This window comes from Calonectris borealis, chromosome 3 (assembly GCF_964195595.1).
Source record: "Calonectris borealis chromosome 3, bCalBor7.hap1.2, whole genome shotgun sequence".
Classification (NCBI taxonomy): Eukaryota; Metazoa; Chordata; class Aves; order Procellariiformes; family Procellariidae; genus Calonectris; species Calonectris borealis.
The window spans coordinates 104770883-104783309 of NC_134314.1; the positions used below are offsets into that span (position 1 = coordinate 104770883).

At 44.4% G+C, this 12427-nt stretch overlaps 2 protein-coding genes across 2 annotated transcripts in view; one reads left to right on the top strand and one right to left on the bottom strand.

Annotated features, from left to right (window-relative positions):
• KCTD3 (potassium channel tetramerization domain containing 3) overlaps nucleotides 1-5768 on the top strand; it is a 33209-nt gene extending 27441 nt beyond the window's left edge. The window contains exon 18 of the mRNA XM_075147082.1: nucleotides 56-5768. Coding sequence (XP_075003183.1) covers nucleotides 56-638 — 583 coding nt within the window. The 3' untranslated portion in view covers nucleotides 639-5768. The remainder of the gene's footprint in view (nucleotides 1-55) is intronic.
• USH2A (usherin) overlaps nucleotides 1662-12427 on the bottom strand; it is a 391128-nt gene continuing 380362 nt past the window's right edge. Inside the window, exons 69-73 of the mRNA XM_075147080.1 lie at nucleotides 10442-10618; nucleotides 9409-9492; nucleotides 6983-7227; nucleotides 4614-4847; nucleotides 1662-2260 (exon numbers count right to left, since the gene is read on the bottom strand). Coding sequence (XP_075003181.1) covers nucleotides 2171-2260; nucleotides 4614-4847; nucleotides 6983-7227; nucleotides 9409-9492; nucleotides 10442-10618 — 830 coding nt within the window. The 3' untranslated portion in view covers nucleotides 1662-2170. The remainder of the gene's footprint in view (nucleotides 2261-4613; nucleotides 4848-6982; nucleotides 7228-9408; nucleotides 9493-10441; nucleotides 10619-12427) is intronic.

Consider the following 12427-nt stretch of genomic DNA (forward strand, 5'->3'; position numbering starts at 1 on the left):
TCTCAGCCTAACATCTGCCCTTCTCGTCCTTGATTGCTGGTTTTGTTTTTTGAAGCCTCCAATTGCAGCACCACGAAACAATCCATGAAACGGCCACGTATGGTTCTGTGCGGCCATACAGAGAAAGCCCCCTATTGGCAAGAGCAAGGCGGACGGAGAGCTTTCACAGTTACAGGGACTTCCAGGCTTTTAACTTACCCAGCAAAAGCCCAACAGAAAAGGCAGCTGCTGCAAATGGGAATTCAAGCCAGACAGAGGCCAGGAAGGCAACAGCCGAGGGCAGTGCAGCTGAGAGGAAGGCAGTCCTGACTACAGCACTTGAAGTGCGAGGCACAGGTGTGACAGAGGCAGGTGGGTGTTGCAGTACAGAGGTTCACCGACTGCCAGAGGGTTCTCTAGATCTCAAAAGAAGAGGACCAGAAGAGGAGAGTGAAGCCAAAGGAGAAAGCAAAAAGAAAATGGGATTTGAAGGAGCTGGCTTCCTGGGAAGGAAGAAAGTGCCTCTCCTGGCCTCTGCACCAGTCCTTGCTGAAGGTGGGCCTGAATTACCCGGTGCGGCTTCTCCATCGCCTACGAAGACAGCTGCTTCACCACGTCACCGGAAGAATGACTCATCCTGCCAAGACTATGGCTTGTGAAAACATGACTGGTGGCAAAGATGAGGTGCAGGTGCCCTCTGGCTGGTAGCAGGCATAACATTATGTGTTGTGGGTTGTTTCTTGAATGGGACTTTGTTCTGATACCCAGAATGAAAATTGTAAGGTTATGAGAAAGTACCTGGCTGCTGCCAAACCTTTGAAGAGTCGTGCACATCAATGTGTGGCTTTATGTAATGCTCCAAAATGTAGTACGGTACGTGGTCCAAAATATTGTTGTGCATTCTTGCGTAAACGTGGTCAGGCATGTGATATGTTGTGATTATTTTTGTTTTGGGGGAAGGGAGGGCGCTAAAGGAATACTTGGTTGCTCAGTGGAAGATGCTGCCACACATTGCTCTGCGGAGCTGCTGCTGTCTTGGCTGAATTTTGCCTAATTCACAGGGCTGCCTCTGTAGTCTTGTTTTATGAATGGGATCCTTGCTCTGTATGCTGCTGTCTGAAATCTGAAGTGTTTTGTCCAGGTTAAGGAGGAAGCTATTCAATATAGCATATTATTTTGCCTCTTAGTCCAAATAAATTGCCAGAGGAGTGTTGCTTGTGCTTTCTGAAAATGTGTGCTATTAGGTGATGGGTTTTGCTGATTGATTGTGACTGAGAGCATGCATAAAAATATGCTTGGCAGAATACACAGAACTGGCAGTCTCTTGAGGGCTTCCTTGTCACTTTCTCTGGAAAAAGGACAGAGATGAATATGGGAGTAGGTTCACTGTCATGATATAATAATTCTCAATTACAAGTGCCTTGACATGATATTTCCTACCTGTGTTGCACTGGCTGCTTGCTGTTTGCTCCTAGTTTACGATGGGTGGTGAACATAAGCAAAAGGGAAGGCTGTGACACCAAGTGTTTAAGAGGGAGTATGTTAGGAGGTTTTCTACTGCTGAAAAAGCATGCTTGGAGTTAAGCATTAATTAATGGCTTTTTTTTTTTTTTGACTTGATCTGAGAGGGTGGGGAAGAGGGAGGGAGAGGACGCAAAGGTTAAAGCAACTCCGTAAGAATTCCTTCATTTGCTGTTTATTCACCTATGCATGAACACAATTTTGTGGTGGAGCTTTGTCAGGCCAGGAAAAAACATGGCTATGCTGCCACGAAGGCCCTTTTTAGCCACATGCTGGTTTTTGGACAGGTAAAAGACTTTTCCTTACTAAACGTGTTGCCCCCCTCCCACCCCCACAACCCTCCTCAACTGTGAAAGTTGGATGAGAGACAAAGATGAGAGCCTGTACCTTCACAGTCTTCTACTACTGTATGACTTAGGGATTTTCAAACTGTTCTCTTACCTTTCTGAGGTGTCGGTGCTAACACATAGTTTTTACTATACAGCTAAAGAGATGGTGAAAAAAAGGCCAACTTACCCCCCCCCCATCCCTTCCCAACAAACAGTTTTATCTTTTAACTAGTGGGCATGGGGTGGGGAAACAGCAGCCCTATCCCCTCCCCCAAAGGCCATGCAGGCTGCTTTTGGCAAGTTACCCACTTTCCATTTTCTAGAGAAGGTGGCTGTGTTCTTCAGAGGTGGGTGTCAGTGAATGTAGTGTGCTCCTTGGTGACTGTGCTGAAGCCTTTGATGACATTGACAAGATCATCTTCATCTACATACTGTTAGGAGGGAGGAAAAAAAAAAGCATGTAAGCCAAGCCAAAGCTGTACCAGACTAAAGGCAATTCCTTCATTTCTCTTTTTTCCTACGCCCTAATAAACAGTTCTGAAATAGGTAAATAAGTGCATTTCTACCTCTCTCCATGTTTCCCCATTCCTTCCAGCATGAGGTAAGAACCTAAAGCATTCAAGCACCTGAATCCAAAGCAACTAGATTTTCACAGTAAGCAATAAGTATTAAAAAAAAAAATAATAATCAATTATTATATATATCTGACAAATGGTAAATAAAATGGTGTTTGTTACAGTGTGATGGGGAACTTGGAGAGACGAAAAGAAAAAGAATACATGTCTACAGTTTTGTTTTGTGTAACGACCCCATCACCCGTGATTTAGGTAACATTTTGTTCTTCAAGCTTCTAAAGGAGGGTCTGAGCTTCTTCCAACTGCACTCACGCTAATGCATTGAGCCAGAGAAAGAGTTGAAAGCAGGAGAGAAATAAACTCTCTGCTTCCATAGCATAAAGAGATCACCAGCAGTGTTACTGCAGATACATGTCCTGGGCCACTTCAGCCATTCAGTACATTAATTTGCAAGATGGACAAAGGGATGAACAAAACTTGCTGACAGTCTTAAGCTACTGAGTGTAATAAAGGGAAGAACTGAGTGAAAAGCATTGCAGGAAGTTTGTTTGCAAGAGAGTAGCTGAGCAACACAGGAGCAGAGACAGCTAGCTTCAGGGAAGTGTAAAGTAAGGTACAGAAGGTGGACAGAAGAGCCTGGCTTTGTGTATATAGCCGCTGATTTTAAAAAGCAGCTGAGCTTATGCTGACAGGGTTTTTTGCCACCAAAAGCGAGAGGAAGTTTTTGTTCTCCTGCTCCTACGGCTTCTGAAACTCATTAGACTGTTCTGCAAACCAGTTCTAACATGCGAACATCCAGTATGTGTATGGGGGGTTTGCAAGCTAATCATGGTGCTAGCACAAGATAAGCAGATAGGGCAAGAGCTTCCTCTCTTAGCATTGGGAAGCTGTTCCTTTGGCTAACGAGATCATATAAAGGTACACGCTGGGTGGGCTGTTAGTCCCCAAGGAATTAAATCACAAGGATGTGATAGCTGTGAGAAAATGACTCAAGGCTGAGTCACAATACCCCTGGCTCAGGAAGTCCATGACCTGCAGATCAGTGCAGTGTACCTATAGGGGTTTTGCCTGGCGCCAAGTATCCATACCTTCTTACTTAAGCCTTATCAGCTTCCTTGGTCCTGCTGTTATGGTCTAAGCAGGTATGGCAGCCATGGTAGCAACACCTATACGTTCCAGCCCTTATAGCTGTTTGGTGTACTGAAGATGAAAGCCCAAGGAAGCTGCCTGGATTTATGTGCCAGACCATCCTTCTGCAGTTCACTTTGGACAAGATCCAGTCAATGATAACTGCACACTCCATCTAACTTTGTTAGTACTTCACATGCCCTTCACCCCATCTGTCCTCTTTTTAGGAACTTTTTAGTCAGCTTTTTCTGGGAGCAAACACTCGCATCTCGCTGGCCCCCGAACCCCTTCCCGCACATTTGCTCAGGGAAGGGTGGAAGCCAGGGGAGGTGGAGGTTAAAAAGCCTATTCTCTGGAGACAAAGGGGAAGGGATTTGCCACTGTCCTTGACTTGAGAATCGTAACTTCTTATATCTGTGTGTTCAGGTCTGTGTTGGTGACACTGGCCAATCCTGTCCTCTCCTATATTAAAAGACAGATGCTCTGCCTGACCGCCCAACCTCCTTCTCGTCCCACGTGGGCAGAGTTTGAAGTCATTTGTCACGAATGCAGAAGATCTGCGCATTCACATGATCTCTGCATCGTGACTGAGCAGAGGACAGAGAGCAGGTCCCGTCAGCAACTGAGTCCAAGTTCCAGCACAGAACAGGAGTCACTAGAACACAAGCTCCTGCTTCTGGCACTGAATGCATGAAGGATGCCAAGACATCCCTCCTCACACATGTACATTTGCTGAAATGCATGGAGAGAAAAGCCTATGAGTTGACCAAATAGAAGGGAATTCTTCAAGGTGCATATTCCTGGTAGACCATGCAGTTACTGGTTCAATGGAAACCATAGACAGATGCATATGGACCCCTCACATCATCCTGTAAGAGCAGTGTGTGATCACCTGCAGCTCCGGAAGAGAGCAGTAGGCAGGAAGGATTTTGAGGATCTAATCTCTGACCATGGCCTTCTAGGTCTTCTGGCTGTATCTCCAGCAGCTTTTGATATTTAGACCTTTTCATGATTCTAACAGAACAGACAAATCACTAGCAGCTGAGGCACAACAGCATCACAGAGGAACAGGAGTCCTTACCAAGCCACGACCAGTAGTGCGATGATTGTGAATAATGGCATCCCAAGGTGATTCTTCAACAAGAGACTTTTTGTCGTAGAGGTCGAGCAGCTGGCTGACACTACGATGAAGAGAGGCTTGGGAATATGTGCGACTTAGCTGGCTCTGACTTGGTCTCCTTGCCCCAGATGCGATATGGACACTGCGGTTGCTCGTGGGAGAACCAGCTCCTGGAATTTTTGTATCTGCCAGCCCCTACGAGGAAGACACAAAATAATAAATCAAAACCAAAAAGGGCATTGTCTCAATGAACAAAACCAAAGCAGGAGTGGAAGAGAACACAGAAACCCATGCTTCAAAAATCATGCACAGTTATAAACAGAGGAAAAGAAAAAAAATGGACCTTTCCCCATTGTAGGACAATCATATCATTAGAAAGGAAAAAAACCCAACCCTGTAAAACAGGATTTTCCTTTCTCTCATTTTTTCTTTTAAAGTAGCCAACAGGCAGAGGTCCAAAGATTTATGACTACCAGAATGATAGCCCAGACTTGCACAGCAAAGGGATGTTAGCAGACTTCCTTTTTTCAGTACCATGACCAGGGAAAAGACATTCGCCCGCCAGGGAAACATGCAATGTAAGATGCCTTCCTGCATGCTCTTTGGGTCATCTGGCACATCGCACACCCTGCAACTCTGCAAGCTAACGACTCTACCTCAAAGTGCATTGTGTAACTTTTGAGAGTGACACTGCTTGATGAATCAGACGTGTCAGCAATGGTCTCAAACTGAGATTAAAGAGAGGGAGGAAAAGCATTAGGGCAGGGCAAGGTGCAATGCAGGTGCAGTCTGTTCCTTACGGAGGGTGTGAAGTAGCTGCAGCTCTGTGAAGGGGAGCAATGTAGCAGACGCGGGGAGTGGGGGAACTGGCAAAGATGAGGCACTATTTAACTGGTCACCAAGCACCGCGTGGGCAGCCAGCATTGCTTGCCACATGACCTCACTAACGATTGTAAAACACAACGCGATTTTGCCACTTCATAGTAGCTCTATCCTAACTTCTCACATTAAGTCCTTCAACTGATGCACTGTAGAATCCTCCTTTCTATTAAGTCCATGAGCTTCTGGAAAAAGAAAAAGAAAAAAAAAAGAAAAGAAGGGCCAGGAGCATGGAAAGGAATTGTGCAGGCATGCCAACAGCAAAGACATTTTAAAGTCAAGAGGACAACACAACATGACAGACTGTAGAGGAAAAGGAATGAAAACCATGAGACCAAAAAAGAAGTTTCTTAGCCTTTGCCAGGAGAAGGGGCACACTGGAAATCCCATTGTTTCCAAGCGCTCCTTCGCTGAGGCACAGATGCAGCTTCTTGGCACCGAGACAAGAAGGAACAGAATGCGTGAAGGGTGCAGGAGTCACTATCCTGCTTGATGGCACTCACAGGAAAAAGAAGCTGAGAAGCGACAAGAAGAATCATCTCACGGTCTGTGCCTGGGAAGAAGCACGGAAATGGAAGGCACTGCTGCTCCCATTCTCAGTCTGGTAACAATTGCCGTATTCCTTTTGTCTTGCTTTTCCTCCAAGGTTAGGATAGCACTACTACCCTGCTATAGGGTGGAACATGTTCTTTATCCATTTTTTTTACAGAATTATAACTTGTCGTAATAAAAATGATAAAAAGCCTTCCTCTTTATCACTCCCCAGCAGTCCTCTTCCCACCTCTCCAGTGGTCCCACTGTGGCTGTATGTGCACAGATGCACACACACATTTTGGGAAGGTCCCTAGCTTTTCCCTGTTTACACTTGCTCTCCCCCAAACCTTCCTGGCATGCAGCTCGTCCTAGAGCAGCCCAGCTGGGTGGTGGGTGCATACTAGAAAGAGAGAGAGCCTCTCCCTAAGTCCTGCTTTTTGCAGGCACATTTCATGGATGCTTGACAAAGACTCCGATTGGTCCTGGTTAGCCAGCCACAACAGAAATCTGGGAACACATGAAAGGTTCCTCTGAAAAGCGCATTTTATCACTTACCTTCTCACAGCATGCCACAGCCTTTTCAGCTCTATTGCAGATGTCAGCTAACATCAGGTGACATCAGTGGCTTTGCATTTTCTGTGTCTCCAGGTCCAAAGTTTGTCTTAGGCATCAGAAGCATTTCAGGGCCTGCAGACCAGGTGCCATAGGGCTCTTTTTGGACTAAGCACCTGTAGCCTGGCTCTCTGTGCCTGCATAGGTACACCAGATGGCCCTTTTCCTACATGGAACAGCCTTCATTTGGTAACCAAGAGTGCAACAAAATGGTGGAAGGAGGAAGAAAAACTGTATGTGTGTTTAGGGAGGCAGATAGAAGTATAACGTGATGGATACACAACATTGCATTCTACCAAACGTACCGGATGGGTTTCACCTGATGAATACACACTCATTGGTGATGTTCTTTTCTGGAGTGGAACTAAAGGAGGTCTGTCTCGTGCATAGGGTTGCTTGTGGACTTTCCTTTGCAGAATTAAGGAGAGAAGAATAGCCAAGAGGATCAAACCTAGAACTACCATCAGCACTGCAAACCACAACTCGTTGTAGAATTTTGCACGTTTGGACTCCGCTTTGTCCTTCTCTCCAGGTGTTGTCAAGATCAGACCTGTAAAAATCAAGAGGGATTAGGAGAGAAAAGGAATGTAATTTCAGAAAGCGTTTAACAATATGCTATCCCTTCCCTCGCTAATAAATTAGGCAGAAATTTAAGTAATTTTGTCGTCATGTGCTTATTTGCACTTATGTTCAAGGTGGCATAATGGTTCAATATGCTAGCGGGCTATAATAAAAAGCTTACTACCCTCAAGAGACCCTGCTTAAAGTTCTGGCATTGCTGCTGAGGTTGGAAATCACCACTGCATCAGCAGCTCTTGAGAAAGGAGGCGGTGGAGGTGGAATGTGAGAAAAAAAGGGTTCTCCAAGTAACCTTGAAGAGTGGAAATGACTACAGTAATTTCAGAGCAGTACAGACAGAGGACATTCTCTCCAGCACTGTGTAGTGGCAGGCCTGTGCAGTTAAAAAGAGAGAGGGAGGAAGCCTGAACTGAAATGAGTGATAAATTAATACAAAAGCAAACAACATGAAACATTTTATTCTCCCACCTGTTAGAAAAAAACCAGCCACTTTGCTCATACACAACACAAGCATAAGAAATCTCAGTGACAGGATTTCCTGGTTATTTGCAATCCTACATGCGAACCCAGGCTCTTTGCTAAGGAATTTCCATCACCTTCGCTTGCAAGCCTCGGCTGCAAGTTGCCTGTGGTGCTGATCGAGTTGCAGAACACTCTAGGTACAAGCAGCAATTAAAAGAAGAAAGGAGCAGACTGTGGAAGGTGACAAATGTAGAGTAACTGGGAACATTTGACAATGCCTTTACAGCAGCCTTGCCTGGAATTCTGCAGGAGGATGGAGTGAGAGCATGAAAAGGCATATAAGGGAAATGCAGTGTAAAGAGTAATTGCAAAGAGAAGGCCCATCTATTTAAGAAGCTGAAGAAGATGCACCTCAATAAATAAATAAATGAATTAAAACCAATATGTCAGTTACAAATGGTTTGAGCTTAGCTTTGCTTGCCAGAAAACTATGGAGATAAAATCCTGAAACTGTTTACTGGTAGGCATCTACTACTCAATGGACAACAACTGACTGGGATTTCACCTTTGCTTCCACAAAATAGGCAAAGGCCTCGGGACAGAAGGGAAAGAGCAGGTGTTATAAACCAGGTCATGACAGCATCTCATATGACATTCTCATAAACTGGTTAGGGGAACACATCCCAGGTGAAACTGCAGAGGCTGGCTGGTTGGTCATATGAAAGGAGCAGGTGGGTGCCCCTTGCTGGGGTCGGTGGGATGCAGGGAGGTGTCGTGGTTTAACCTGGCAGGCAGCCAAATACCACGCAGCCACTCACTCACTCCCCCCACCCCCAGCGGGACGGGGAGAGAATCGGAAGGGTAAGAGTGAGAAAAACTCGTGAGTTGAGATAAAGACAGTTTAATAGAACAGGAAAAAAAAAGGGAAAATAATAATGATAATGATAATGATAAAATATACAAAATGAGTGATGCACAATGCAATTGCTCACCACCCGCGCTGACCGATAACCAAGTAGCGATCGGTACTTCCTGGATCACGCCTACCCTTCATATACTGAGCATGACGTCACATGGTATGGAATACCCCATTAGCCAGCTGGGCTGGCTGTCCTGATTATGTTCCCTCCCATCTTGTGTACCTAGCTCAGTCAGTAGGCACGGGAGCTGTCCTTGGACTAGGAGGGCACTTAGCAACAACTGAAAACATCAGTGTGTTATCAACATTCTCCTCGTACTAAATACAAAACACAGCACTGGGAAGAAATTTAACCCTATCCCAGCCAAAACCAGGACAGGAGGAGAGAAGATATGTATTTTCATTGTCAAACTGAGGAGGAATGTGGGAGGACAGGATTATAATTCAAGACAATCTTAATTTGGAAATAAAATCTGGAACAGAGCAGATTCTATTCAGGAGGAAAACGCACTACATTTTGGAGCAAAATATTTGTGTAAAAATAAAAGAAAAAACTATTACACATCTGGAAAAAGGATCTGAAGCTGATCATGATGTAAAGAAACAGAAAGCCATCCAAGGCAAAAAAGGCACATTACCTACATACCTCATACCCACCCTAAAGACACTAAGGCATCCCCTGATCCTGCAATGAGATGCCATCCTGGCATGCAGGACGTATCAAAATTCTACCACAAACACATAAAATCAGTAATTTCTTCACATATTTACCAACTCCGTCTCCAGCGCTGTACTTGAGGACCGGTGTCATGGCGCTCCCTTCATCGGTGATACAGGTCACTTGAAACAAAAAGGCTGAGCAAAAAGGTTAGAAAATACTGTCAGCAGGAGAAACCAAATTCTGTAGATGCTGCTTTGTCACCACGATCCACCAGTGGAGACGGCCCGGTCTGAGAAAAGCTAAGGCAGGTGTAGCACATAACCCATTATAACCCACCTGAGTCCCAGATCAGTCCCATAATCCCTTATGCATGGGTATTAAACTTCTAAACTACGAACCATGGCAGATCATAGGTAGTCACCACTACAATTTATGTTCCTCTTTCACCACCCAATCCTCCCTCTTCCAATGACATGTAGCTGTCAACTTTCACTTTATTCATCATTTTGTTTTAAATACCTCATACTCCATTCATGGCTGATACGAAAATGTTAAGAATGTTTGAGTAAAAAAATATGTATTAGCACCATTGCAGGAAAGTAAAAAATAAATGACAAAATCCTTTAAAATACAAAATCCCCAACACCTTAAAAACAGAAAACATTTTTTCTTGTGTTTTTTTCTTTTCTTTTTTTTTTTTTATTTTTCCCTCCTCTTATTTTAAAGACTGCAAATTTCTGAAAGAGAAACTAAATTTCAAAACAGGGCTGATTCCAAGAGCTACTGACTTAGTTTTGTTTAAAGAAAAATTCAGGCTCCAGTCTTTTCTGAAGCTGAAGATTTCCATGCATTTCCCAGAGTGTAGCCCTGAAGGGTGGAATTGCAACACAGCAGTAGGATTTGGGAAAGCTCGACCCTCACAATGAGCAGAGCAGTCTCACCCAGTCAGGTAAAATGTTTAAGAGGAAGCTTAGCTCCAAGGATTTTTGTTCCAAGCATCTGCTTAGATGCACTTCAGTGCATCTGTGGTACGCTCTTGCTTGGGATGGCTATGGAGAGTTTTTCTTAAATTTAGCACACAATAATATTAATTTCGCTCAAGAGTCTTTCACAGAGAGAAAGCTATTGGAAATTGAAACTGACTCTTGTCAGATGTCTTTGGTAAATACAGCTCAGTGTCAAAGCCACTGTAGACGCGTTGCCCGCTCTCAGTTAGCGCGTACTCCTTCAGGCGGCCGTTCAGTACAAAAGTGCGACTCCAGTCTATGTGGATGGTGGATAAATTGCTGACAACGGAGAATGGAGCCATGTACCGAGGTGCTGCAAAAGAAGGAAAAAAGGTCATTTCTAGCCAACAGGCATAACTGAGTTACGCAGCGCAGAGAAAGAGACTCTGCATGATACAAGCTCTCTGTCGCGTGCACTCCCTCTCTCTCATATACATGTGTACGAGTAGGGAAGATACAAGGAGAAAAGAGAAAGCTGCTGTAGCACGCCAGCTGCTACACTAAGAAAGCAGAAATATCTCACATTTTTAAAATAAAGGCCTAGAACTCCCTTCCTTTGCCTTTGTGTATGTGGTACAGACACTAAAACTGTATAAATGAAATTCCAGCTTAGGGTGGGGGACAGGGAGACACAGGAGGTTGTGCAAGTTCAGCTGCAGCATGCCAGGCTGTGGGAACTGAACTGCTCAGGAGAGGACTCTTTTGCAACCCCGCAGAAATTGCCCAAGATCATCTTTTAACACATGAAAACATGGGGTTTGAGAAATGCAAGAGCAGATGGCAGGCAGAGAGAAAAAAAAAAACAGAACTCACTTCAGGGAGGAAGAGTTCATCAGTTGGGCTCAGCAGCTTGCTGACAAAAGACTTCATTTAAGTTTGAGGTGGTCCTTTCTTGTGGCTTTGCCATTAAGCCATGGGCCCAGTATATACTGGTTTGTTCATAAGAAAGCTGCTTGTCCAGCTGCACTTTGCTGCTACTTGCCCACTGTCACTAAAGCAAGCCTTCCAGGCAAGAGGAAGGAGACATTCAGAGCGACTCGGGAGACCCGGTGCAAAGAGGTCAGCAAGGCAAGAAAAGCAAGACTGAAAGAAGAGGGCTGCAGGCCCAGTGGGCGGGGGTTTAAAAATGGCTTTCAAACCCTTGCATTCTGTATGTCTCACCAGTTCATTATGAATTTTCTCCATTTAAAAGTTCATTATCATGTTCCAGTTTTTTAGTTTGCAATTTAATAAAACACAGCTTTAGAGATAAAGATCTTTTTCTTTTTTTCAGTGGTGACATTAAAGAAAATCTGGGGCTGTTCCACCTGAACTTTTCAGCTAAGGATGTCGCAGATGATACATTTTTAGTAATTACTAGGCAGAACTACCAAGTGATGCAAAAGGGATTTTTAGAAAGGTGATTCTGAAATCCTGACACGAGACTATATGATAAAAAGTGAACATCCTCTTTGCCCTGACCTGGCAGGCTGAGGTGAAATGCCCATCTCATCTGTAATGGAATGACTCTGGCTACAACACTATAGATCTTTTTAATAAAAGCTGATGTTAGACTACTACAAATTCAGTCTTGATGGCAAAATCTATTCTGACTATAGGCACAGGTCCTGCATGTTAAATTTCCATGCAGACCACCACATGGCCTTAAAGTACTGCCTGTGGTGGTTAGATAGGTAGCAACAAATTCTTACTTCACTATCAACAAGGGTCCAATCATTCAGATGATATCCAAGGAAAACTCTCATGAGCCCTGGCAGAAATGTGGCACGAATTAGGACAGTAAGATTGTTCCTGAAAAGAATCACCAGGTCTCTTTCAAGATCTCCACTTTTCCCAGGGATTATTTATGGCAGGGTATTTATAACTACACGTCACCCTTCTGGTAATACTTGAACATTTTAAGTTCTGCAGCTTTGCTGCCCATTCTCAGTAAAGTAAAAGGTTTTCCAGGCTCCCAAGACAGAGGATGTGATATCAGATGATGAGCAGAAAAATATTTTTGAAGGAATGAGTCGTCAAGCCCCAGTGCAGAATTTCAATGAACAGGCAGCAGAGGCACAGTGACCAGAAGAGTGGGTTTCTGGGGACATCATCTTTCACAGAGGTGGAGAAGTCATTTGGT